At 46.9% G+C, this 24,529-nt stretch overlaps 1 protein-coding gene and 1 long non-coding RNA gene across 8 annotated transcripts in view; one reads left to right on the top strand and one right to left on the bottom strand.

The window, feature by feature from the left end:
* Positions 1-24,529, bottom strand: part of LOC108002836 (tyrosine-protein phosphatase 99A) — a 316,308-nt gene that overhangs the window by 186,921 nt on the left and 104,858 nt on the right. For 3 of the 5 annotated variants that reach the window (XR_009828850.1, XR_009828849.1, XM_062071332.1), the window contains exon 2: positions 16,330-16,623. Coding sequence is in view for 1 of the 5 variants with exons in the window: in XM_062071332.1 (XP_061927316.1) it covers positions 16,330-16,623 (294 nt within the window). In the remaining 4 variants the exon portion in view is untranslated. Of the gene's footprint in view, positions 1-16,329; positions 16,624-24,529 lie in introns of those variants that run through there. The other 2 variants (XR_009828851.1, XR_009828852.1) reach the window with 2 other exon arrangements.
* LOC108002837 (uncharacterized) overlaps positions 1-24,529 on the top strand; it is a 268,276-nt gene that overhangs the window by 156,787 nt on the left and 86,960 nt on the right. The gene's annotated exons all lie outside the window — the stretch shown is intronic.

Raw genomic sequence — 24,529 nt, 5'->3', positions numbered from 1 at the left:
GGGATGAGATTCGCAAGGACGCGCAGCGGTTCGGTTGACGTGATGCGTTGCATTATTCATTTCTGGCCGGGGCAACGTGCAACCGCCTCAACCCTGTTTCCGGCCACGCAACCCACCATCGCCATTGCGAGAGAGGTTTTGATCGGTTTCGATACCACGCGAAGCCAACCCCGGACAACGTCTACTAGCTCCGTGCCCTGTTGGTCACTTATCAGCTGCAATTAATCCAGCATCGACGGCGAGTCCGAGTTATCGCGTCCTCGAGACGCAACGACGAAATCGCATTTCCGAGATCGAATAATTCCCAGCTCGAATTGGAACATCGTGCGAAGAATAAGAAAACTCTTCCATTCGTCTATCAACCAAGCTTCTGATTAAAGTTCTCTAGTAAAATATACGTAGTTTGAAAAGTGCAACGTAGCGGAGCCAGTAAAACCGTTGATGCCACGTTTACGTATTGTTAATTAATCCAGCATCGCGGAGATGTAGCTATGAAATCGTGACAAATCGTGTTTAAGGATTCTAACTCGATTCTCCGGTAAGGGAGAGCCAGTTGATACCACGTTCGCGCATCGTTATCAGTTAATCTATTAATCGATCAAGGATCGTATCAGATTGGATTAGTAGAAAAGTTTAGCAAGCTTCTAATTCGGCTCTCTAGTAAAATATACGTAGTTTGAAAAGTGCAACGTAGCGGACGTAGGCAGTGAAACGGTTGGTGCGCCGCGTTGTCCGTGCTCGAAACCAAGCGTATCGTTTGCGTTAGCAGCCTCGAGACCGCATTGCAAACGATCTTGGTCCCGCGGGGATAGAATATAACGAAGCCGGCGGACGTCCAGCAGCGACGTGACGAACAACGAGATGAGAGGGCAGCTCTTTCGAGACGAGGGGGCGTGTCGATGATTTTCCACGTACAAAGGAGAACGAGAGTCCGTTTCGCGGTGATTCGGTGGATGATGGCCGGTTTCGCTCGAAAGGGCGACACCAACTGATCAATTCCGATGCTCGATCGGACGTGCGTGGAGCGCGCGCAACGCAATCTCGCCGTGATCTCGTTCGAGGACACCTGAATTTTACCGGCGGACGATCCCGTAACCGATCCCCAATGAAACGAATGAGAATCCTCTCGGTGGAGCTAGATCGATAATGCCCTCCCCTCCGATCTGCAATTAGCTCGCGCCAAAACAGCCCGGTTGCGAGCCGTGATGGTCGTCGATCGTTCCACGCTCGACGTGGCCGTACGCGTGGGCGTGGTTGGCGTTCCGCACACAAAGGAAATGAAAATCCTCTTTGTCCGGGGAGGGCAGGGTAGAGTTTCATCGAAACATCGGCCCACATCGGTTCGAGGCGGAAAGAGCTCTTTCTCTCTCTCTCTCCGGTGTACAACCGATATCGTTGGATATTAGCCAGAGGATTTGGAACGTTCCCTCGTGTGTCGAGGGGAAATGTCAAGGTGCGTGGGCAAATGTTACCGCCTCCTCATCCCTCGACCTTTTCCACTCGGCCGGGAGTGGAAACTTTTCCTCTTCGATTCTCCACGGATCGTTGCACGCCACGCTCTTTTACGGCATACCTTTTACGTGTGCATGTGCGTGGTGCACGCCAAGTTTCTACCGATTATGAGCCAAACAGAGAAATCCGTAATTCGAGAGGGAGGAGGCGAACCGAAAATTCTCGGGCGTTGGAAAGTTGGTATCGTGGTATCGAGATAGGTGTTGGATTCGTTTCGAAGGTGATAACCGGAAACGGAAAGGTCATCCTTTTGCGAAGGGAGCGCAGACGTTGCATGAGTCTCGACCGTAATATGGGCCGCTTAATGCAGACTAATCGTTGTTCCGGTGAAACCGAGGCGGTAATTGCGATGCAAAAACTCTTCCGGCGATTTCACGAATGACGCATTGTACCGTTTAAAAGTTCACGCCTTTTCCCTTCCCCTCTCTCTCTCTCTCTCTATTATCCCTTCTATTCCGACGAATCGTGAAAGAGAATCGCGGCGAATGATAATTGCGACGATTCATCTCGATATTACGATTCCGAATTGATATAGTTTAATGGACCGGGTCTCGTTTTAGGTTTCGTATTTAAATAAGAGACGTTTAGATAATGCAAAACGGATGCATAAGCCCTTTGAAAATAGAAGAGCAATGGGGAAACTATCCGGGTACTCGAGTTATCGACCAATTCAACCGATTCCCCGGTTCGATGGGGACCCGTAAAGTTACATTGGTTGCAAATGGATCCCAGTACAGGGACGCGAATTCCACGCGAATTTGCATCGAAATTTTCAGAGATCGCATCTTCCGTTTCTCATTCTCTCTGTCCCTTTCCCTCTTTGTTTCTAACGCTTCCATCGAAAATTTCCATCGAGAATTCGAGAACGTTGAAGAGGGAACCTCTTGATCGAGGTTAACTTTTGTCTCGTCGCGTAAGTTAAATCTCGGTACGAGATCCGAGAAGGAAGTATAAGAAAAACGAGAAATAAGGATATCCAATTAAAGAGCCGGTGGAAAAGTTTCACGATTGTTTGGTCTCGCAAACTAAATGCAAACGAGCCGACGAGATTTACTCTTTCTTGACATTTAGAAGGATCTTGGTGATATCATTTCTGTCCTCGAATATTAAAAAAAAAAGAGAGAGAGAAAACCCACGAGAAACGTACGAAAAGTTCAGTCTTGAAGAAGAAAAAAAGAAGAAGAAGAAGAAGAAGAAGAAGAAGATCTTGAAATTTAGTCGAAATTTAGTCGGTCGCGTTTCGAGGTAACAAATTGAAGGAATTCACTTTGTAGGAATTCGACGAAACGTATGGAAGTTTTTCCTCGGGAAAAACGGGATGGAAGGATGTTCGCGACGGTGATTCGCGCTATGTTCGCGCGGTCCTACTCGATTCATAAATGTTTAGCATCAGGAGTGGCAGAAGCAGTTGGAGTCGGATGTCTAGTCGCGAAGTGGGAAAGAGCGCGTAAATAATGGATCACCGGGGAAACCGAGAAAAGGAATTCTCTCCTCTCGCAAAATTTACGGAGTTACACAGCTGGTGAACCACTTTCGCTGCATGAATAAACGGTACGTTTAAAATGGTTCGCTCGTTGCACGGTTTGCGGGAAACAACGAAAACGAATTCGTTGCCTCCTCCGTCGTTACGTCATCAACGTCTCACGACTATCCCCTAATGACTTTTCCGAGGAAAAACGACTCGAGCTTTTTCTTTTTTTTCCTTCTTCTCGCTCTCCGAACTTTCAACGCAGAGCGACACGGTGGTTTTCCGTTCGAAGGGGGACGGATACGGCGACTACGTGACGTTTGCAAAACGTCGGTTTATCGAGAGTCAAACGACGCGTGAATAAAATTATGCCGAGGGAAGCATCGAGCGTTGAGATGATCGTAAAATTCAGCAACAGAAGCTGAATTACTCGGCCCATCGAGGAGGAATGAAATCTTTAAAAATACGATATCCAGCAAAGTTTTATGCACGAGTCCACAGAGGAGATGAACGAACTCGAAATTTCCCAACTACGTCATTTTCACATATATCACAATTTCCACTTTTTTCCTTAAATTATATCGTAACGTATCGACACTGATGTTTTCCAAAAAAAAATTTCGAAAGATTCAAAAAAAGAAAAATATCCAATATCCGTTGGAAACGATTTTTAAATTTCAACTTTTTAAATTTATCCAATCGAGGCAAATCCGAACTACTTCGGGTTTAAAACTCGATATGAGCGAGGGATAACTCGTAATCGAGCCCTCGGAAGTAACTAAGGTTCCATTCCATTTTCGGTGCACGAAGGAGGGGAAAGGGCGGCATTTTGAACGTTGCATGGCCGTTGAAAGACAGAGCGGAAGCATTACGGTATAATGCCGAAAATTTAACGAGGGGCCGGGTGAAGGAGTGTGCGGTTTAGCGGCTTATTTGAGGAAAGTCGCCATTTTTCAGCTGGCGATTCATTATCTTAGTAACCGGACCACTTTCCGGTCCGGAGGCCGCGTTTATATATCGTAGCATGCCCGGTGCTCACATGTTAAATCGCTCCTTTTATTCACCGGGCCGGGAACGTGAGTCGTCGTAGTTTGTCTCGCGGAATCGAGCCACGGTCTACCGGCCACGAATATCCACCACTCCGGCTCACCTCTCACCCCCGTTCCGTTCCGTTCCGTTCCGTTCCGCTAAGACGATTACTTCACTAATCGCGCTTTACTTTCAACGATCCGCCTCCTGATACTACGCCATTTTCCCTTAATACCTGAATCGCTTTATTTCAGACCGGCCAATCAAAATATAGCGTAAAATCACCATCTCCGTTTCGCTCGTTTTTTCCTCTTCCTCTTTGTTTCTCTCTCCCTCGACGCGATCGGAAATATCGCGAAAAATGGGTCGCTCGGTAATGCGAATCGATCGTTGGGGGCGAATCGCTTTCTACGTTTAAAAGGAAAGGGATAAATTTTGATCCGATTTAATTAATGGCGCGCAAAATTACTTTACGCGTCGAGTATGAAACGGTGAATTGGTTGAAAAGGTGAAAATTTGGTCGGAGCCGATTTATCGGGTTGAATCCGGTGTTTGCCGGAACGAATCGAAGGTAAATTGGTTGGCGCTGGTGACGCGTAATGGGCATAGTTGAGAAAATAATGAATCCAGCCAGGTAGGGGAGCGGGGCCCGCTATAAACGTGTCCGTTATAAATTACGAAGCGAAGTTTAGAGATTAGCCCGAAGTGGTGGCGCGACCGATGACTTATTACGCTTCGCTCCGGGGGCGGGATGGAGGGATTTTGCGCGAGGAGGGAGTAACAGGTGAACGTCGATCAAACGGGTAATAACTCGAGCACGATAGTTGGGGAGGGAGTTTAGTTTCCCAATTCGAAAGGACGATGTTGAACGATCCGCGAGCAGTTTGTTTGCGTCACGTTTGATCCGCGCGTACGTACGTGAACGTGCGGGAGCCGAGGTGGCGCGTTCGTTCCGTAGAGGGCGACATTTCCGTTTCTGGGACGCTGGTTAATTGCCGATCGATTGGAACGAATTGGCGCCGCCCGGTTAATGCCTCGATTAAAAGGGCAAGGATGGCGAAAAGGGAGGATGGGGGAGATCCGCAGCAACGATTTGCACATACGTTGCCGGATCGATCTTTCACGTACACGTGTGTCGCTGCCAACGCAACGCGCGAATAATCGGAGAGAAAGAGAGAGTCAACTTCCGCGTTTCGTTTATCTCTTATTTTGCACCCCATTAATCCACCCCTGTTCGACCGTACACCTCTTTCTTCGCGTCGCTTCCGTTCATTTGCATGTATCGCTTCTTCCCACTCGATATTCCTTCCCTACATACTCCTCCTCGTCCGACTTGCCCGTTCACCCCTCCGCTCGCGCCAGTTTTAATTTCGTGTCGTCGCGGTGTCGAACGAAACTGTACAGTCGCTCGACCGAATAATTCTCCTCTTCCCTTTCGTGCACACGTGCACGCGTTTCCTTCCTCCACCCGATATGAACCCGGATAATTGCATAAATTTCTCCGTTCCCTCGTTCGGTCGAAATGTCAGAAGCTCTCTGCTTTCTGATACTCGAGGAGAAAGATAACGCACGGGGCGTGCATACGCGGTGGATTCGAGTACAGGTTTTGAGTAATTGGTTTTCCAGGAAAAAACAGTTTTGTCAGTTCGATAGAAAGAAGGCAGAACGCGACAAAGGTAACGGCCAAGCGTCACGAGACGTTAAAAAAAGGAAGAAAGAAAGAAAGAAAAGAAAATCCGCTCCTTGTTACCGCCGCTTTCTAGATTATTCCCCGATTTTCCTCTTCCTCCTCCTCCTCCTCTTCCTCTGAGTAACGAACGGTATGCTAATTCGAGATCACGAACGATACTCGAACCACCACTCGAACACCACACACTTTCGACAATCGCGTGCAAGCCAATCGCTTGTCTCGATGCTGGAGAAACGATATTTCTTTTTTTTTTTTAGAAATTTACATCGTTTCACCGCTCACCTGATGTTAATCCAAGGAATAAACTTACGATTTTCTTGCCGTTGCGTTTTGAAGTAAAAAGAGAAAGAAAAATAAATAAATAAAACGGGAAGAAATGGAATACCCGGACAATTAGCCGGGGGATTAATGAAAGTTGGGAACGTTGGAAAGTTTCCGGTTCGGTTGGCGATGATTTATTCGCAAAGTGATTTCACTAATCGCGGCATCGATCGAAGGAGGAGAAGGAGGAGGAGGAGGAAGGTACTGATCACAGGCTTCCGTAAGTGTAGTTCCGGGATTGGCCGGTGAACTCTGGCTAACTTCAATCTCCGCGAGAGGTCGGGGATAAGCGAAATGTAAGTTCCGTGCGACAGTAACAGCCGGGATTCCGCCGCGCGGAATTTCCATACCGTCCGTCTCTTGCCATTTTTGGTAAACCAAGTATGGGAGGCGAGACGTAATAACGTGAAAATCGTGGAAACAGTGTTGGCCGAGTTCCAAAAAGAACCAGATTCCAAAGTGGCGAGTCGCGTGACGCAGCTCGGATATTAAACCTTCGAGGGAGGGAGTTGTTCGCGTGTCGCCTCAAAATCTGACGTTTCAATCCCTCTCCCGCGAAGAGAGCGAGCGGAAAACGGAATGGAAGGGAAAGGAAAAGGAGCAACGCGATTATTTCTGAGGGGAGGCATTCACGAAAAGGGAAAGCGTGCGTGGTTGTTCATATTCGATGTATATATATCAACTCGATAAGTAGGGCGAAAGCAAGCGAGCAGCTTCATTTTCGGTGAACCTGAACTTTATTTCGGTGCGGAGATTGCGGACGACAGTTATACGGTCAAAATGAGATTGCCGACTGGCGCCTGTTTCGCTCGAGTTGAAGTTTCCACTCCTGTTCCCATCCGTGATTCCGTTCTCTCCCTTCTATCCACCGAATTTTCCTTTCGTCTTGCTCTTCGCGTTTCAAATTTCACCTACGTATACGTTTTCGCGTGAATGCTTTCTTTTTTTTCAGCGTCTATTTCATGAATATCGGAGTCGTGCGGGGAGAAGACTTTGAAAACTGTTTCTCCCGATCGTTTCGTACGAAAAACGACAGGAAGAAAATGGCTCGTGTATACGATTGCGTAAAACAGGAGTTATTACCAGCGATGAAAATAACAATTTTTTCCCGATAAAGTGTCATCAAGTATGAAACGTGGAAACGGTGTTAGATATCCTGGCATATGTCGTCGCGCGGAAGGTAACATCCTTTTCAGGGTTGAATTCAATTGGTCGCCAGGGACCCGACCTCGATTCGAGCACGAGAACACGTTCTCACACATTTACGTCCACATATTTTCGAAGCGTGAGCCCTTTCACAGGCCGACAAAATGCTCGAATGCGTCCAAGAAACGAGCAAACCGTGCAAACATCCCCAACTGGCCGATCGAATTGGCTAATCAAATGTCATTCTAGAATATGGCCCGCAAGTTTGTCTATTTTCCCTGAGGAGAAGGTTTTTTTCTAACCTGCTCGAGGTGAGACGTATCTATCCGTTTCCCTCGTCCGTATAGGATATCGAATCGGTGGCGAGAAATTTACAAATAGTTCTGGCTGATGTTTACACCCTGTAGAGGATGAAATTCTCGCACGGTTCGAAATTCGATAGCCGCAAACCTGCGGCTGCAAGATTTGTAGCAATTGCGAGCAGCTGTACCGATTTGCGAAGCATCCACTCTCTCTCTCTCTCTCTCTCCATGCTTTTTCCTTCGTGTTCGCCATGTTGGATGAGGTAGTATCGATTCGTCGAAAGCTCTGATTTTTAACCGAATATTCGCGAGAAGGACTCGGAGACTCGTCAAAGTTAAAGTGCGTCGATCATCGTCTTTCGTATGATCTCGGTTGATCGATCGATGTTCAATTTCAAAAAAGAAAAAAAAAGGAATATTCTTTCTCGAATTTCCAATTTATGTCGCAGTGTACGAGAAATTCGAACAGCGAGACAGCAATTGCGGCCATTGTTGTCCACTCGGAGCGAGATGGAAGTGGCGAATGGAAAAACGCCATTCAGAGGTTAAAGTCTAAAATGGAGGAGGCGAGAGAGAGAGAGAGAGAGTCGGCGATGTTTTAGTTATTTGGGTCGCGAATAGTTGCGCGATTCGTTGGTATCAAAGAATGAACGAAAGAAAGGAAGGAATAAGGGGGCCGGAGGAGACCCCGACGTTTCTTCGAGCTGACAATAACGGCGGGAAGACAAGCAGTGTAGTAATCTCGAGAAAGAGAAATTTTATTTGCCCCGACGGAACGGTCGTTCCCTTTTGACTCTATCCGTTTCGAACTCGAGTCACCTGTCGACTATGACCCACTTCCGCCAATATGCTTTATTTATTCGATTCCTTGATCGAGAGATACATGCATATATATATATATATATAGTGAAAGACGTGTAAAAATTCACTCCAGACTTCGTAATTCAGTTGCTCGCTCCTAATTCTATTCTCAAGGACGACAAGGAGTCGAGATAGATTAATTTGCAGCTATGAGATTCGATTCAAGGTTCAATTAAATTTTCAGATCGAATGAAAATTCCACGAGATTCGATAAGAGCGGTGATCTTGAAAGCTTCTTGATTACGTTCGTTAAATTGTATCCGAACGTAAAAGCACGTGAAACCGCGCAATACGAGCTCGTGAATCGGAATGAAATAATTTTGCGGCCGCGCGACAGTGAATAAAGTCGACGATAAATCCGACGTTGAATCGATCGCGGGCGGCGACGTGTACGTTCATTAACTCGATCGTCGGAAGCTTTGATTACGAGAGGCTCGCGGTGCAATTTCCGCGGCTGGAAATCATGTCAAGTTCGATTCGGGCTGAGTCGCGAGACTACAAAGAGACGACGACGACGACGACGCGGAGGAGGAGGAGGAGGAGGAAAGGGGGAGAAAAAAAGGAGAAGAGGATAGGAATGGATGGGTTGGCGATGGGGAGGGAACGATGGAACGGCTTTTCTGGCAAGATACAAAGAGACATTTTATTTGCCCCGTCGTGGAGGGACGCAATCTCTCTTGCTCGTCATGCCATCTTCCTTCCATCGGTGCCTTTCTCAACCGCCTTCCACCTTCCTCGAGCAACTGTTCCACTTACTCTTTGCAACTGACGCGGAGGATCGTTTTCGCCGCTTTATTCCTCCATTTACAGCGAGATACCTCTCCCGTTGGAAACCTCTGTGACGCGAGATATTCCTTCCACGTTGTTTTTCCTCTCTTTTCCCTTTTTCTTTTTTTCTTCCATTCGCTCTAATTATGTATCGCGCGACCTACCGTTATCTCTTAGCGTGAGCGGAGGGCGCGCGATAAAGGGAAAAAAAAAACACTTGGAATTATTTACGCTCCTGGCATTGTAAAGAAAAAAAAAAAAAAAGAAATGGAACATAGCCCTTTAACGTAGCCAACGCCAGATTCGAAATCTCGACTCGCACCGTTTTCCTATCGGCCGACTTCTTGGCACCGCGTCTGCAAGACGGTACTTCTTGTTGGAAGTGTTCTTCTTGTTTCGAACTTCCTGTTCAAGCACACTTCTTATAGGTACTTCCTAGTACGTCCAAAGCGCTTCGCGATCGTGACAGGCGTAACGGAATGATCCTTAATGAATTCTCCTTCTATTGATCGTCGTATTAATCGCTGCGATATTCGATTACATTCGAATGGAAAATAACACGTGGAATATAATACGAATCGACTCGAACAAAATATACCCTAGTCGCGCAAAGATTCGGCGCGTCTGGGAGGAGGGGAAGGTGGGGGTGTGGGTCGTTATCCGGAGGAATAATCGTGGCTCGTTAGGCATCACTGAGATTTCGCGCTATTTCTTCCCTCTCTTTATTCCTTGCCACGGCCCAGCTCCCTTTCTCCCTCTATTACTTTGTCTCTCTCTTTCTCCTTCTCTCTTTCCCCCGGCTGGCCGTAGTCCGTCATGCATATGAATGAAACGATTTCGCCACGAGTTGAAAAAACTGCAGCGCTGTTAAACGACTGCCGTTTATTCATGGCCCGGCTCGGTGAACACCGGATTCCGATGCAGTAAACCACGATAATTCCCGTCTGCTTTGTGCGTCTGAGAAGAATGGATTTCCACCAGTATCTCGCCCTTTTTCTCTCGAATCAACCCTCGAAACGAGGCGCCTCTCCTGCATTACAGCGTCAAAATAACGCGAGTTAATAATAAATAAACGGTTAAATCGCGGCTTATTTAACGAATCCACGTTGAATTGATCGGAAACGAGAGGGAAGAGAGAATAGAGTTGTTTCGAAACTATCGATATATCGTTACGATCGATCGATCGATCGATTAAAATTCGTGGCAAAATTCGAGTCGTAAGACGGTAGCGAGGAATCTTTGTCTCGTGCGCGATTTTTTTCTTTTTTTTTTTTTTCGTTATCGACGCGACCGGTCCATTTGATTTTAATCGAATACTCGACGCTTTGAGAAAAAAAGCGGAGAGGCGAGGAAAAGCGAGAATAGTGGCGAAAGGAAACAAAAACTCGACTCGCGAGGCGAGGTAAAAAAGAGAGAGTCGAATTTGAAACCGCGTGCCGCTACTGCACACGATGTTCGCGCGTTCTTTTTTCTCTTGTTGTCGCGCGTCGTCGCTGTTCCGAGTCGTAAACGCAGAGACAAAGTGCATCGATTCGGGTCGCGCACATGCGACCTCGTAAACGCGGATAAGTAAGGGAAAACGAGAGCTTCGCCTTCCTTTAGTTTTCTCATTGTTTACGCGTAACGACCCGCTGAAATTCATTCCCTCGAATTTAAACATCTCATCCCCTTGAACTACGTTCTAATCCCTTCGAGCTGCCTGTTGAGCAACTCTTCGTCCAACAATTCGATCGATCGAAATTTCAACGACAAGGACGAAACTCGTTCTTCTTTATATTTCCAAATTCTTGCCTCGTTCATTTCAAACAGAAAAGAATTGTATCGCCTCCCGATTTCGAGCAACATTGTTCATCGATCCGTCGATGTTCCACGAATCGAACCACGTAATTGAAAATCCATGACGAGAGTTTTTCTCGTTCCCTTTTTGCAAAACGCGAAACGACGGAGAGCCCGGAACAAATAAGATAAAGTTTCGACCTTGGAGAGTCGGGCTTCCCGCCCCTTCCGCCCTTTCTCCCCCGAGCATCGACAAAAGGCGAAAACATTTATTCGATTTCGACGTTGGCCCAGAGTCGGCGTGGTCCTTTGAAGATTAACGAGACCGGCCTAGAAACCGCCCCTTCCCACACTCGATCGGGCTCCTTTCTTTGGCTGTGCGCGGCGTTCGCGGACCGCATCCGACCGAATTCGAACCATTTCCCTGGAAAACGTAGTTATCTTCGCGCGTCGATAGAGAAAAAGAGATGGAAGGAGGACGTAGAGGGGGCCACGGTGTCGGGGGGGTTGAGCGCCTCTATTCAGAGAAATAAAATGGGGAGAAACGGGGAAAACAAAGGTACAGGTCGTGCGAGATGGAGTAACAAAAGCGGCGATCGTTATCAGATCCCCTCCTCCCCACACTTTTCCTCTCGTCTTTATACCACCACTTTCTTTTCTCGTCGTTCACTCTCTTTCGGCCCCCTCCTCCACGTGTTCCCTGCTCGTGTTGACTGTCTCTCGGTTAATTTTTGCGTGAAACGAACCTTGAAAGTCGACCGACGAGCACCTCGTGCTTTCCCACGACGTCACAAACAGCAGCGTTTGCAATTTCAACGAGAGCAGTCAGCTGAAGTCCAAACAACAAGCGTTGGCTATCATTTCGGGAATGTAAACTCGGCTTCGGGTTTATCTTGTTCCAAAGTTATAATCGTGTTGATGTTTTCGATCATTCTTTCCGCAGCTTCCATTGTTGTAATTTAATAATTACATGGGATTCGTATCGAAAAATTTGATGCTCGGATGAATGATCGGTTAATAATCGAAAAGTTGTGAATTATTCGTTCGAAAACAATACGTATTTACTTTTTTCTTTTTTTCTTTTTTTTCCTCATTCAAAATCAACGACGATAACGAGAATACACAATGATCGCAGATTAAATTTTGAAACGTTTCGTTATTCGTTACGAAATCGAAAATTCGCAACGAATGAATGGTGGAGAAATTGCAAAAGTTTTTTTCATCGAGGTGTCTCGATCGAGATGGAAATTACGCGTAATGAACGAAGTAGTAACCTGTCGTTATCGCGTTACAAAACGATTTCACGAGTTCTTGTGAAACTCGACGCTGAAAATAGTCGCAGATGGTTGCGCGTTCGGGCAAAACCTTTTCTTTTTCCGAGGGAATCATTTTCGAAGACGCTTGTAAAAATGTAAACCGTCGTTCGTCGAACAACGTTGAAAGCGAACGGCACGAAACAATATAAATTTCAAAAACGCTCGTCGTGCAAAATGGCAGAATGTTTGGTCCTTTTTCTCGATCGCGTGCGTAACTGCTGTACCCTCGAATCCGGGCCGAATGACAGAATACAGGGAAAAGAGGGGGGAAGGAAAAAAAGATAAGGTTCTTTCGGAGACGAGGGTAGAAACGGGGACATCGATGTCACGAAGGAACGTATGACACGAAGAATTTTTCAAAGCTCGGAGATATCGCTTGTGTGCCTCGCTTTGGCGAAATTTGATTTAACTTCCAGCAGAAAAATCTGGTTGAGAAATCACAGGAAACCGTTCCGTTCCGCGGAACCTTTTACGCCCCGGTCTTAAAGGGGCTCGACTTTTCGAGCGGCCCAAATAATCGGCCACCGCCAAAGACCGTCAAGGACACTGAACCACCTCTTCCGTTATACCACTTACCGCTTCTTCTCTCCCCCCGTACGTACGTATCTACGTTTCATAAAAGTTTAAAACGGGAAAAACCTGTAAAAAAGTTCCATCTATCTTTCTAACCAAGAAAAAGAGGGAGGGAAAGAGAGAGAGAAAAAAGGGGAAAAGAAAGATCCGTCGCGTGGAACAAAGCTCTAAAAGTAGAATTAATTTCTAGCGGGATTCCAAAAGCGAAAATCCATGTCTGCGATTATAATGGAACCGGGTTATCGATCGATAATCGTCTTCTCGTCCCAGTGGCGCCTAATCGTTCTTTCACGACCTGTTCTCGGAGGAAATTCGCGGACGAAACTCGACGACGGTGTTGGTGAAAAGGTGAAACAGCAATACACGCGAAGCTTGGAAGCGCGCAAGTTTGGTTAGGGAGGGGGGAAGAAATCATGGGGTAGTTTTCCAGCGGGAAACGAGCCGTCGCGGAATCCACACTCGGCATGGACTCGAGAAATATTCATTTTAATGGTTGATATAACGCGGATATTGGTTACCGTTGAAACGCTACGTGTCCGGAATTCCGGACGGTATCACGCGCCGTGCGGAATATACGATATAAAAGGCGAGTCCCGAGCGCAGGTATTTGAAATCGGGGACCGGAGTGAACCGGTGGAAAGTACGTTCCTCACCTATCGTCCTCGCGTTTACCTGTCGAATACGAATTTTCCACGGCGGCGGCGATTAACGCACGGTCGAACAAAAAAGGCGTTCGCCCCTTTTCCGTCTTTCGACACGATCCTGCGCTCCCAACTTTGCCGTATTTTTCGATCGAGTTCGATCGATCCAACTCGATCCAATTCGCTGGGAATGGGGGATAACTCGGGGATAACTTTTAAATCAATTTAGATAGTCTTCGATATTACGTTATATAAGATCGTTATTAAGCAATACTTTTCTATAATAATAGACGTATCTTTCGACGTAAGTTAAAACTCCGTTGAACGCTATTAAAATTCAAAAAAACTTTGGATCGTTATAATTACGAAGATAACGACTTCCGGTTAATAAACGAGAGATCGTTGGAACTTTTAAAATGCTTTTTTTCGTGGATTTCTCGATACGATTTCCTTCAAATATGTCGTCGTGCAAAAGAAAAGGGTAATTTTTTTTCCTCTTTTCAATCGCTATCTACTTGCTTAATTTTCTCTCGCACCTCGCCTCACTGATCCAATTTCGGACAAGTGATATTCCCTGGAGAGGTGTGGTACGTATTTCCAAGAAAAAAAGATACAGATAACCGAGTTGCAAACCCATTCGAATTCCCGTATCACAAATACTACTGAATGTTTTGAATTCTCGGCAACCGATTGAAAAATGACACGGTTTCCTCCACATTCCGAATGAGTTTCGACAACGAAAATATTTTGTTTCCGCTCACGTTCCTTACGTATGAAAATTCTAAATCCGACTTTGTATAAATTCCAATGGCCCGTTGTCGCGATTTAAAGCGTACAGAGATTTAAATTTATCTCGTTTCATGCTCAACCAAATCAAAAAAAAAAAAAAAAAAGAAAGAGGAGGAGAAGAAGAAGAAGAAGGTCATCGAAGCATCTCCCGCGAGAGAAAGAATCTAGGAGAAAAATATTGAATTTATTTTTTTTTCGAAGCAGTTCGTTTCAACCACGGGAAACTTCTTATTCAAATGGAGTCGCGGTTCGTGCATTGAATGCAAATGATCGAGACATAACGCGATAGGGGTCTCGTTTTCCCTTTTTCTCCCACCTTCCTCTCGTTTTTCTCTGTCTTTCGGGGCAGATGCGCGCACGCGCGCGTGCAAAACTTCCAGCCAAGTTATGCGGGGCGAAGTTTTAACGAGAACTCCCATGATTCCGGCGCCTATGGGACGACCGGAAAAGTTAGCTTTTGACGCGGTGGGTAACACGTGACGAATTCAAATCAGCCGTAAATACTTGGTGCAAACACTTCGCGACGAGTAAAGAAACTCTGGCCTCTGAAATAAAGCTGCGACGTTAACCCTCTTTCTCCCTATCTATCTCTCCCTTTTCCCTTCTCCTCTCCTCCACCCATCCATTTCCCCTCCCTTTGCTCTTTTGTTTCGACTGTTGTGCGAACTGTGGACAAACTTTCGCGTGGAACACGGGTTCAATAAACACAAATTACCAGACACCGGGCGAGGAACGACCGAAAGAAAAGAACACGCGCCATTGCGCGCCAGTTGTGGGAAAAGGATCGATTAATTTTCCTCCCACGCGAGATACGAGACAAGAGGGGAAAAACGGTGGGGGGAAACGTTTCGAGATAATTCTTAACTGCTAGGAATTTTTAGTCTCCATCGGCCGCGGGTCCATCCTTCTGCGCGCACAAGTCCTAGCTCGCGCACTAAAAGCGACCAAGAAAAGTTTCCTTCATTTTTAACAAGGGGAGAAACAGAGGAAGCGCATTCCAAAGTTGGAAGCGTTGTTTGGCGCGCTGACTTGGTCGCAGGAGTCGGAGGAGGGACTTTCCTCCGCGAAACAAGCGTTCCTTTCTTCGGGAGGATTTATCGGCTTCTCGAGGCCGCGGTAACTCGATCGTAACGACGAGAGATCGAAAAACCTTTCGATAACGGCCGGTGTACAAATTTCGATGGTCTTTCGCCCGGGAGTTTGCCCGATTATACCATGTAAATTGCCTTGACATTACGCCGGAAATTTAACCCCCTCTCCCGCTGGCTCGCAAGTTTATCCAATATCGTGGGAGGAAGGGTGTGGGATTTGAAGTTGCCGGGAGCTCGGTTACCGCAGGGGTGAGCGGCGCGGCGAGGCAACGCGGTAACACTCGAAAATTGTCTTCGTTAGTTAGGCGACCACCACTCTTTCTCGGAGGACCCTTTAAAATAATAAGATCGGTGAGATTCGGCGCATGAGCCTGCGGCGTTCCACTTGCATAACGAAAGGTGGATCATCGATCATCGTTTCGTTGTTTCACAAAGCGCGGCACATCGCAGCGAGAGTGACGCCTGTGCGCCTCGCCTCTCGATTTTTTCGCGACAGGTATTCGAACGAGAACAGCGTTAAACAGAACGGGGAAGGAATTATGGTACATCAAGGTTAAAACGCAAATGTAGCGACTCGCTTGGCTCGTTGGCGGTGCGCCAAGTGACGAGGGATGCGAGACCGGGTTAATTTTTAATTTACTCGCAGAGAGAGAGAGAGAGAAAGAGAGAGAGAAAGGGGGAACGATCCTGACGGGTTAAATAGAGGGACTTGCCGGGATTTTCCGTGATTATTTTTACGATGCGCACATTTGCCCGATTCTCGGTTCATTTCAATCCGTATGGACTTCATTTTTTTTCAACGAGAAAAAGAGAGTTCGCGTTATACGAATGAATATATCGTTTCGATTTAATCCCTCCCCCCTCTACTCTATGCTTCGATAGCATTTTATATCAGTTCGATTTACCTTTCAGGCCAATTCGACTCGACAATTTTTTTTTCTTTTTTTTTTTTTTTTTTTTACGAGATGAAAGCATCTCTTCAACGTCGCGTTCAAATCAAAATCGAGTCAATTTCAAAAACGCAATGAAAAAAAAAGAGGACTCACCGTGAACTATGAGACTGATGACAGCTTCCGGCATGCTGCGACTGTTCACCAAGCAAGTGTACTCGCCGGTGTCCTGCGCGGTGACCGGATGAAACTGAAGCGAGTAGTTCTTCAACGACAACGAAACCCTGTTCTGATGGTTCCACACTATGGTGGTGTTGCTGCTGTACTCGAGCAACTGCATACTGTTAACCCGCCATTCGAGCATCAGTATGAGAGAGTTCTCCGTCACACCGGGACAATTCAGCGTCACGTTCTTCCCAGCCTCGACGACCATCTCCCCCACCATGGAATCTGGAAACAGAGACGTTGGTCCGTCGTTACATCCGTCACGTCGTGGCCGTTATCGGCCGAATAAAAAACCATCCGGTGGACAGGACGCGAGGATCTGCACGATCAGCCTGCGTCAGGACCATTTTGCCAGTGGCCGGATAAAACGTTCACCACGATTCTATACGATCGCGGCCAATGCAAGTCCAATGCAACTTGCCTTTTCGCAGCGGTCAACCGAATTTTTTTCGCTCGGGCAGAAAAACCCGAGTTCGAGTCGACAGAGTTTGATCGTGTCGCTTTCGATCAACCGGATGCGGTTGATAAATTTGTAGAAACCTCGACAGAGGTCGAACCTATTCGAATACAACTATGCTCCGTCCGAACGTTTCAAGTTTCAGCGTTTCGCGATCGATTTGGACGGTTCGACGGATCGATATTCGCGATCCGCCTCGACTTTAAAAGTCGGAATCATCTCCTCGATATATTTTCTCTTCCGAACAATTTCGTTTCTCCTCCTTTTCCTCCTCCTCCTCTTCCGGTTAGGACACCGCGACATTCGCGCAGATTAAATGCAACGAGACGGATCAAATGGCAACGACTGCAATTTCTCGAAGCGGGACCGGGCGTTAAACGCTCTTCCACTCGGTGTCTCTCGTGTCGCGGAGCAATTTCGAGTCAAACCCCCTGGCAAAGAGTCCAATTAGAGTTCAACTGTTCCTTGTTTTCGGATAATCCCCCCCCAACCGACGTTGATTCGGAACGTTGAGTCGGCCGGCTCAAAGGGAGCCTCTCGGCTGTGATTTGAATTTACGAGGCAACCTTGTTTGAACAAGATCGGACGACTTTTCCGCCATTTAATTCACGTTACTTTCGTCTCGCCATTTTTCATCCACCTTCCACGGGAAGGAGGAAAATTCTGAGCAATTCTGAGCAATCGTCGATTCCAAATTGCTCGGCCATCGATGGACGAGCTCTAACCACCGATAAGGGTCTAACTATGCAACCATTAACCTCCTCGCGGAGTTACTTCTTGCCCGGATTCCCGATTCCGGATAACCATCCGGCTAAACACCGGTTACCTTAAAGCCCGTGTATATCTATACTCCAATTAAGAGTAGTAATTACGACTCCGTTGTTGGTCTATTATTTCTGTTCGCAGTTTCCTCGAACCCCCCTCCACCCGTCTAACCCAAGGGTTCGAATTCCAACAAGAAGCCGGCAATTAACGGAATTCGAGCGGCGGTTTTCATATTTCTGAAGTTTCGCGGCCCACCGCCGTTATTACAAGGGAAAGAGAAACGAATTAGCCGTTAAAATTCTTCCACCGTTTCTCCGCGCGCCAAAACCGCGCGCCATCCTCCCCTACGCCTCTCACATTTTTCACGCCTCCCACGCCCGTTCACCCCGTTCGACGAAATTTCCGCGCGTCTTTTTTTCCATTTTTCGCCTATATCCCGCCGCGATTTCGACCCGTGGGCGTGCAGTCCATTAAATCAGCAAGTGGTTTTCCATTGAACGGGAAAAAGGGAGCAGAGAGAGAGAGAGAAATCGCGCGATCTTGGAAAAAACGCCGCGACGTAGTAATTCGAAAAACGATTTCATCTCCAATCTCTGATAAATCCCTCCACGAGTATTCGGTTCCCGCGTGAATGAAGGGCAAGTTAGCCCCTGTCTACCGTTCCTGTGTACCGTCTACTCCCCCGTGTACTCGCTATTTCTCTCTGTCGAATTTTCACCATCCCTCTGAGTGAAACTTCCCAATCGTACGTGCTGCGATCCAGCGATCGTTCGATCCTCTTTCCCACCGCCGATTTTCGCCGACGAAGCGGCGATCAACGGCGAAGATCAACGGGGGCTCCTCTCCGCCACCCGTTCTCAACTTTGATCATCCGACATTCTGCATCGATTCCTGGCCGGAAGTTACTATGGAAATTACCCCGGGACCTTGCCGTAATTTCATCGACTGCATTATAACTTCGGTACACCCCATCAAGCCGGCCCCCACCCGCAGCCCCCGCTCCTGCTAATCATCAAACGACCGGTATACCCGCTTCCTTGCATTTCGCGCAACGATATCGAATTCCGTTGCGCCGAGATTCAATCGAGAAATTAACTTTTTAATATCGATTAAAAATCGTTTCATCGGTTTTTTTTTCTTTGTATCTTGTTCTATATTGATTTGTGAGAAACTTTCACGAAGCAAGGGGATGGTTCACTCCGAGGATGATTCATTTTTTCAACATTCAACGTTAGAATTAACAACGAGAAGACGTTGTGTTATTTAACAATTATCTACCATTTGAAAACTAAAAATAAACTAATAATTGATGGAACGAAACACGCTTGGATAGTAACCTAGGTTGATAAACGATCGAGGATTAATCCTGTTACCTTATAATCAATCAAAACCCTACAATTTTCGTCTTCTCGTTTCAACATCACTTTGACTCGAACATCTCCTATTCTCCCGTTAAACGTTCCTTCTCCTCCTCTTCCTCCCCTCATCTACAATTGAGTTTCCATCTTCCGGCTTTTCCTCGATTTTCCGTGGGAGAGATACTGGACGAGATCGCTGGGCCAAGGATGTACGCAGAGCGCGAGAAATAGGTGGTGACTCGGATCCTTTCGAACGGGTCGTAAAAACTTGGAAGGAATTGCAGCTGCGGAGAGGGGAATCCCGTGGATTGCGAGCGATACAGTCGCAAAAAAGGTGCTCACGAAAGATGAAAACACGAGATGGATGTTTTTCGCCTGATACGAGGATTCGGGAGGATAGGTCGTTGAAGGAAAGTTGTTGCGACAGTGAGGGGAGAAGAAATTGTACCCAATCTGTTAAATGCATCGAGCACAATGGCTGCATTAATCGCGATTCGAGAAAGAAAGATAATTGAATTGGCAAGTGATTTTTGATTATTCAGCGAGCTGGAATATTTTCGAGGTACATCGAGAAGAAGAGGTTCGCCGCGTTCTTATTAAATGTATCGTCGATTATTATTTTGATGGGAGGAGGGATCGATACCGCTCGCGATACTTATACGAATTCAATGCAATTTTCCCCGGGCAAAATCTGGAATGGAGGAAAGAAAGCGAGTCGCGGTAAAATCGCTTTTCGAACGGGGATCGACGCGCGCTTTCTTGTTTACTCGAAGCTAAATTACTCGACGCGTAAAGGGATTTCCGAGAGACGAAACGCTTTTTGAAATTCAAACGGCCGTGTCACAACAATTTTCCCTTAACTCGAACCTGTTCAAATGGGCGAGAACCGCGTTCGAACGAGGGGCACAAAGAAATATATATTAAACGATCCTCCATTATCGCGAGCAAAGCCGATAACGCTTTATTCTCCTTGCGAGATACTGTTTACATTCGCGAAAACGGGAAGGACGGATTATGAAGTATCGAAACAAAGTTATAGCGCGAGGAAAATAAACAAGCGTTCTCCTTCGAACGTGCGTCGTACGCTTGTTTCGATTTTGCGCCGCTTTATTTCGTCGACAGTCACCGTCGAGGAAACAAGTCTCGTGATTCGTCCGCGTGATCTTTCGTTCATTCGTTGCTGGTCAAATAAAGCATCGTGTCGTTTTACGAAACGGACGATCGCGGATATTGGAGGATATTTTTTTCGCGTAAAAGGAAAAAAATAAATCGTCGAGTCGAGGGACGAGAAGCCGTGGCGCAGTTTGAAATTAACCGATTAGATTAGAGTGCCGCTTCGTGATATTCCACGCTGTTTTATCATCGGAATAATTAAAGTGCGGCGTAACTTGACCACGTGTACGTAGTTGGCAGAGTCTTGAGGGGATACGGCGTAGTGGAGAAATGTGCACGCAAAGGAAATGTCATCCCCTTAACAGAGGGTCGTTGGTTTAATTGAATAGTTGAAACCGGCGTTTTTAGGCCACGAGTCCGCGCGTTGGATTGAAGCCTCTCCGAAGCTGGAGTGGAATCGTATTACCCGAATCCAAGTCTCTCGAGTAAGTCGGTGTAATTAAAAACTGTTATTACAGAGAAACCGCGTCCCTTCGCCGTGCGACTTCTCGCGCTGATCCACTCGCGCTATCCTTCGATATAATATTCTTGATAAAGAGAAGAAGCGGGTTGGGGAAGAGAAGGAAGAAAAAAGAGAAAGGAAAAAAAAAAGAAAAGAGGAGGCGTCCCATTTTCCGCGTTCTCCGGCTAACGAGCGAGGCGAAGGGCGTCCCGGAAACGATTTCTTGGTCGTTTTTCGTTCACGGACCATGGAATTCTATCCCCAGACAGGATATAGATCACGGTACTTAACCGACTTGCCTGCAAATGCAAATAAATAGAAAAGTACGGACGCCGGCGTGGCGAGGTGGTATTGGAGGGGGGACTCGGCGGGAGATGGAGCTAGGAGCGAGGAAAACAAGGAGGAGAAAGAGGAAAGAGCGGAAGTAGAGATAGAACTGTGCGAAAAGGGGGAGACAGAGAGCAGCTTCGTGTTTTCTTTCGCGTTGTCGTTACGATTAATCCGATTTCCCCCGTAATTACGTCGACGAACGCTGGCTAACGGAACGTGTCTCGACGTCGAACTTTCTCGTCCGCTCTCGATCGACTTTGGCTGTAAATCCGCCACATACCACGTTAAGATCGTTCCCGTAAGACGCCCTCCTCTTTTCCCGTCCTCCTTCTTTTTTTACCTCTCGTCCATCGTGCAAACGACAAAATTTCCCGCGAATTAACTAGCCGTTACTAGCCGTTACGCGACCCATCCTCTCTCTGAAACCGGGACTAGTCTCGGCCAAGACGAGTCCATCCTCATCTAGAAATTGAATTTTCGTCCTCTTTCCCTCCCTCCGCGTAGTCAGTAGCGCGTTGCCAGCGTAAATTAATTTACGCAAATCTTCTACGGGCATGAATTTTTCCAGCGCTAATTTTCCCAGAAGCCAGCGCCACCACTCCGCGGGATGCACTCGCGCGGCCTTGGCAAGCCGTTACCACGGTAATTACCTTCCTACCTTCGTTCCGCTCGCCCTTTTTGTCTCATAACCAACTAACTATCTTAATTGCTTTCGCTTTTCTGACTCTACGAAGGATACGTCTCTCCTAACTCTATCTCCTTTCGCTTCCTCCCTTCCTTTGTCTCCTCAAAAAATTCTCCTTCGTTGCTCGTTCACCTATCCGTTCGCCCCCCTCCTTTTCGCGGTCTCCTTTCCCTTCGTTCCGGACCCTTTTTCGTTCCAGGTTTCGTTGCTCCCTCTTGGAAGGCAATAATGCCTGATCGCTCGTGCGGCGCGACTGCGTGACAATTCTCTCGAGGGAATATCGAACGGAGCCGGTCGTTCCGCCAATTTTCTCGCTAACCGCTACTCCCTACTAACCGACACCTCGTTATTCCGCTTAGAAAAATACGCTCGATGGGATGGTTGAAGCGTGGATGCGTAGGATCGAGACGATAACCGTCGAACTTGTAAGTTCGCGAAATACGCGCGTTGGAAATCTCCAACGAGAAACGGGTCACAAAAAGTCACAGTTATTCCACGATTGTCGACGACAAATTTCTTCTTCGAAGTGGCATTACATCAACGATCGCCGAACCGTAACTACGAAGAAACGCGGTACAACGTGATTATGTAAACGAACACCGTGACGAAAGGAAGTACGCGTTCACGCCACGATGAAAGCGGCGGTGTTGGTCCTTTTTTTTTCTTTTTTCTAATTTCTTTTTCAACCGACGCACTACCGCTCGCGGCTTCAACCGAGTGTATCTCTATTTCGCGGCCGCCCAGTTATATCCCGGAAATATCGTTATTTCAACGAGAGCTTTGTTACTATTCGCGACCCGCCTCGACTTCTTCACGCCGAAGTGTTTACTCGAAAATCCACCGCCGAGAAACGGTGGAGTGGCGAGTAACGGCGCGCGCCCTTCTCCCGAGCAATGATTTTTTAAAAATTCCCTACCCAAAGGGGCCTGGAATTCGTTAAAGTCGTTCCGTGATACTCGTCGAGGGGGAGAAGAAGTTTCTCCCCCTCTTTCCACGCTTTCTCTCTCCTGCGTCCTCGTATCTCGAGCAGCAAAATCGGACGCGCGGTTCCACGCCCCCTCCCTCCACGCCCTTACAATGTTTCCATCCTCGAGTCTTTGCCTTTTCCCTCGTTCATCCGAGGTTCGTTCACGCCCCCTTCGAATTTATCGTTCGCCCAAAAACTTTGAATCGACCGCGTGATCCGCTTTTGGAGGATGCTCGACTCGATCGACCAGCACAGATTCGATATCTATTCGCATTTTTCGATACGATTACGAATTATATATACGGCAAATTATTTCCACGGAGGTTGATCGAAGAAGAGAATTCTTCTCGGATCTATGAACGATTTCCGAAACGTTCCTGCCGGCAATACGTAAACTTCTCCCGGCTTAATTGGCCACTCGGTCAGGCTGGCTCGTTAATTACCTCCCGTTTAATTAGCGTTTACTCTCTTAGAGAGTAACAGTGGGCAGACATCGCCATCGCGCCGAGTAAATCACTGACTCTGAATCGTTCCAAGCTTTCTTCCTCCCGCGGCAAGTCGATTAGTACATCCGTGTAATCTACCGTATTTTCGACCGACTGGCAACTATTTTATGCAGGGGAGGGAAGGGGGAGAGGAGGAGGGAAGATTTCCTTTCGATTCGGTTTCGCTCCTCTTTGATTTTCTTCTCGAACGAGGAGTATAAGTCGATCACACCTCTCTGAACATTATATTGATGGAGTTTCCTTTCCCGAAGCATTTATCGTCGTTACGATAACAAACGTTGCAGAATTTTAGTCGAAGAAACTTTTTTTGGAGAAAGAAAAAAGAAGAGAAAGAATTTTAGAATTTATCCCCCCCCCTCTAGGAGGTGATTCGTGTTACGTCTATTTTTCTCTTACGTTTGATTTCGTTTTACATTCGGAACGAGAGGAAGCTGGGAACGAGAGAGTAGAGTGAATCGGCAAATCGGCGATCGATCATTAAGAAATGGTATTCCACGGTTAGACGATTCGAGGATCACGAACAGTATCTCCCCTCCTCGACCGTAGTCTATTCGATTCCCCGTTGAAAAACGAAACTGGAATTGCGCGGCCCGTGAGATTCCGATAGTCGACGCTTCCGCTAATGGATCATTCGGTAGAGACAAAACAAATGGAACCGAGCCTCCCTCTCCTCCTCCTTTCCCGCAAATGGAGCCTGCCTCGTTCCACCCGATGCCTTCGATGTCTAACCATCTCCCTGAGAGATACGTCTTGGAAACCTTAGCACGCGGCTTTCACCGACCAATTTTACACGATATCGTTCTCCCTTAAGACTTAAGAAACTCCCGTATAAATCACGCTCCTATAAATAACCGTTCTACCACCATTCTCATCTTTTCACTGATCCTTCTTTTTTACATCTCTATTCTCGTCAACGGTTCGTTCGCGTAAGCCCTCTATTGAGCCTAAACAAAAGATGAGAAAATTTTGAGTACTCCGAACACGGCGACCAACGTCGTTCTAGTTCGAATTTTCCTCTAACTAGAGGAAGGAGATAAGGTGTCGTGAATCAGCAACTGATGTTATTTTCGTGGCCCATCGAGAAACAGAGATCCTCCCAATCGAACTAGAAAGGGATTTTCTGAGGGCACGAGGTTCACTGGCGAAGAGAGTCTCGTGGTGAATACGTTTACAATTAGATAGTTTTATTTTATAGACGTACAGCATAACATCTCGATCGAAAGAGCGGTTCAACACATATATACATGGCAGCTAACAATCCATCGCGATACTATTGTTACTATTTAATTACGCTTAAATATTTATCCGTTAGGTAAAAGGAAAAAATTTTTATTCATATAAATTTGTATAATGGAAAAGTAGAAGAAATTGGTCCGGTTGGGTCTCGCGTTGAATCGCGTCGCTCGAAATTCGTTATTTTCGCGAACGATGCGTAACAAAAATTTAAC

Source organism: Apis cerana, linkage group LG2 (genome assembly GCF_029169275.1).
Source record: "Apis cerana isolate GH-2021 linkage group LG2, AcerK_1.0, whole genome shotgun sequence".
NCBI lineage: Eukaryota > Metazoa > Arthropoda > Insecta > Hymenoptera > Apidae > Apis > Apis cerana.
The sequence above is the reverse complement of the archived record's forward strand: the minus strand, read 5'-3'. Positions and strand labels throughout refer to the sequence as shown.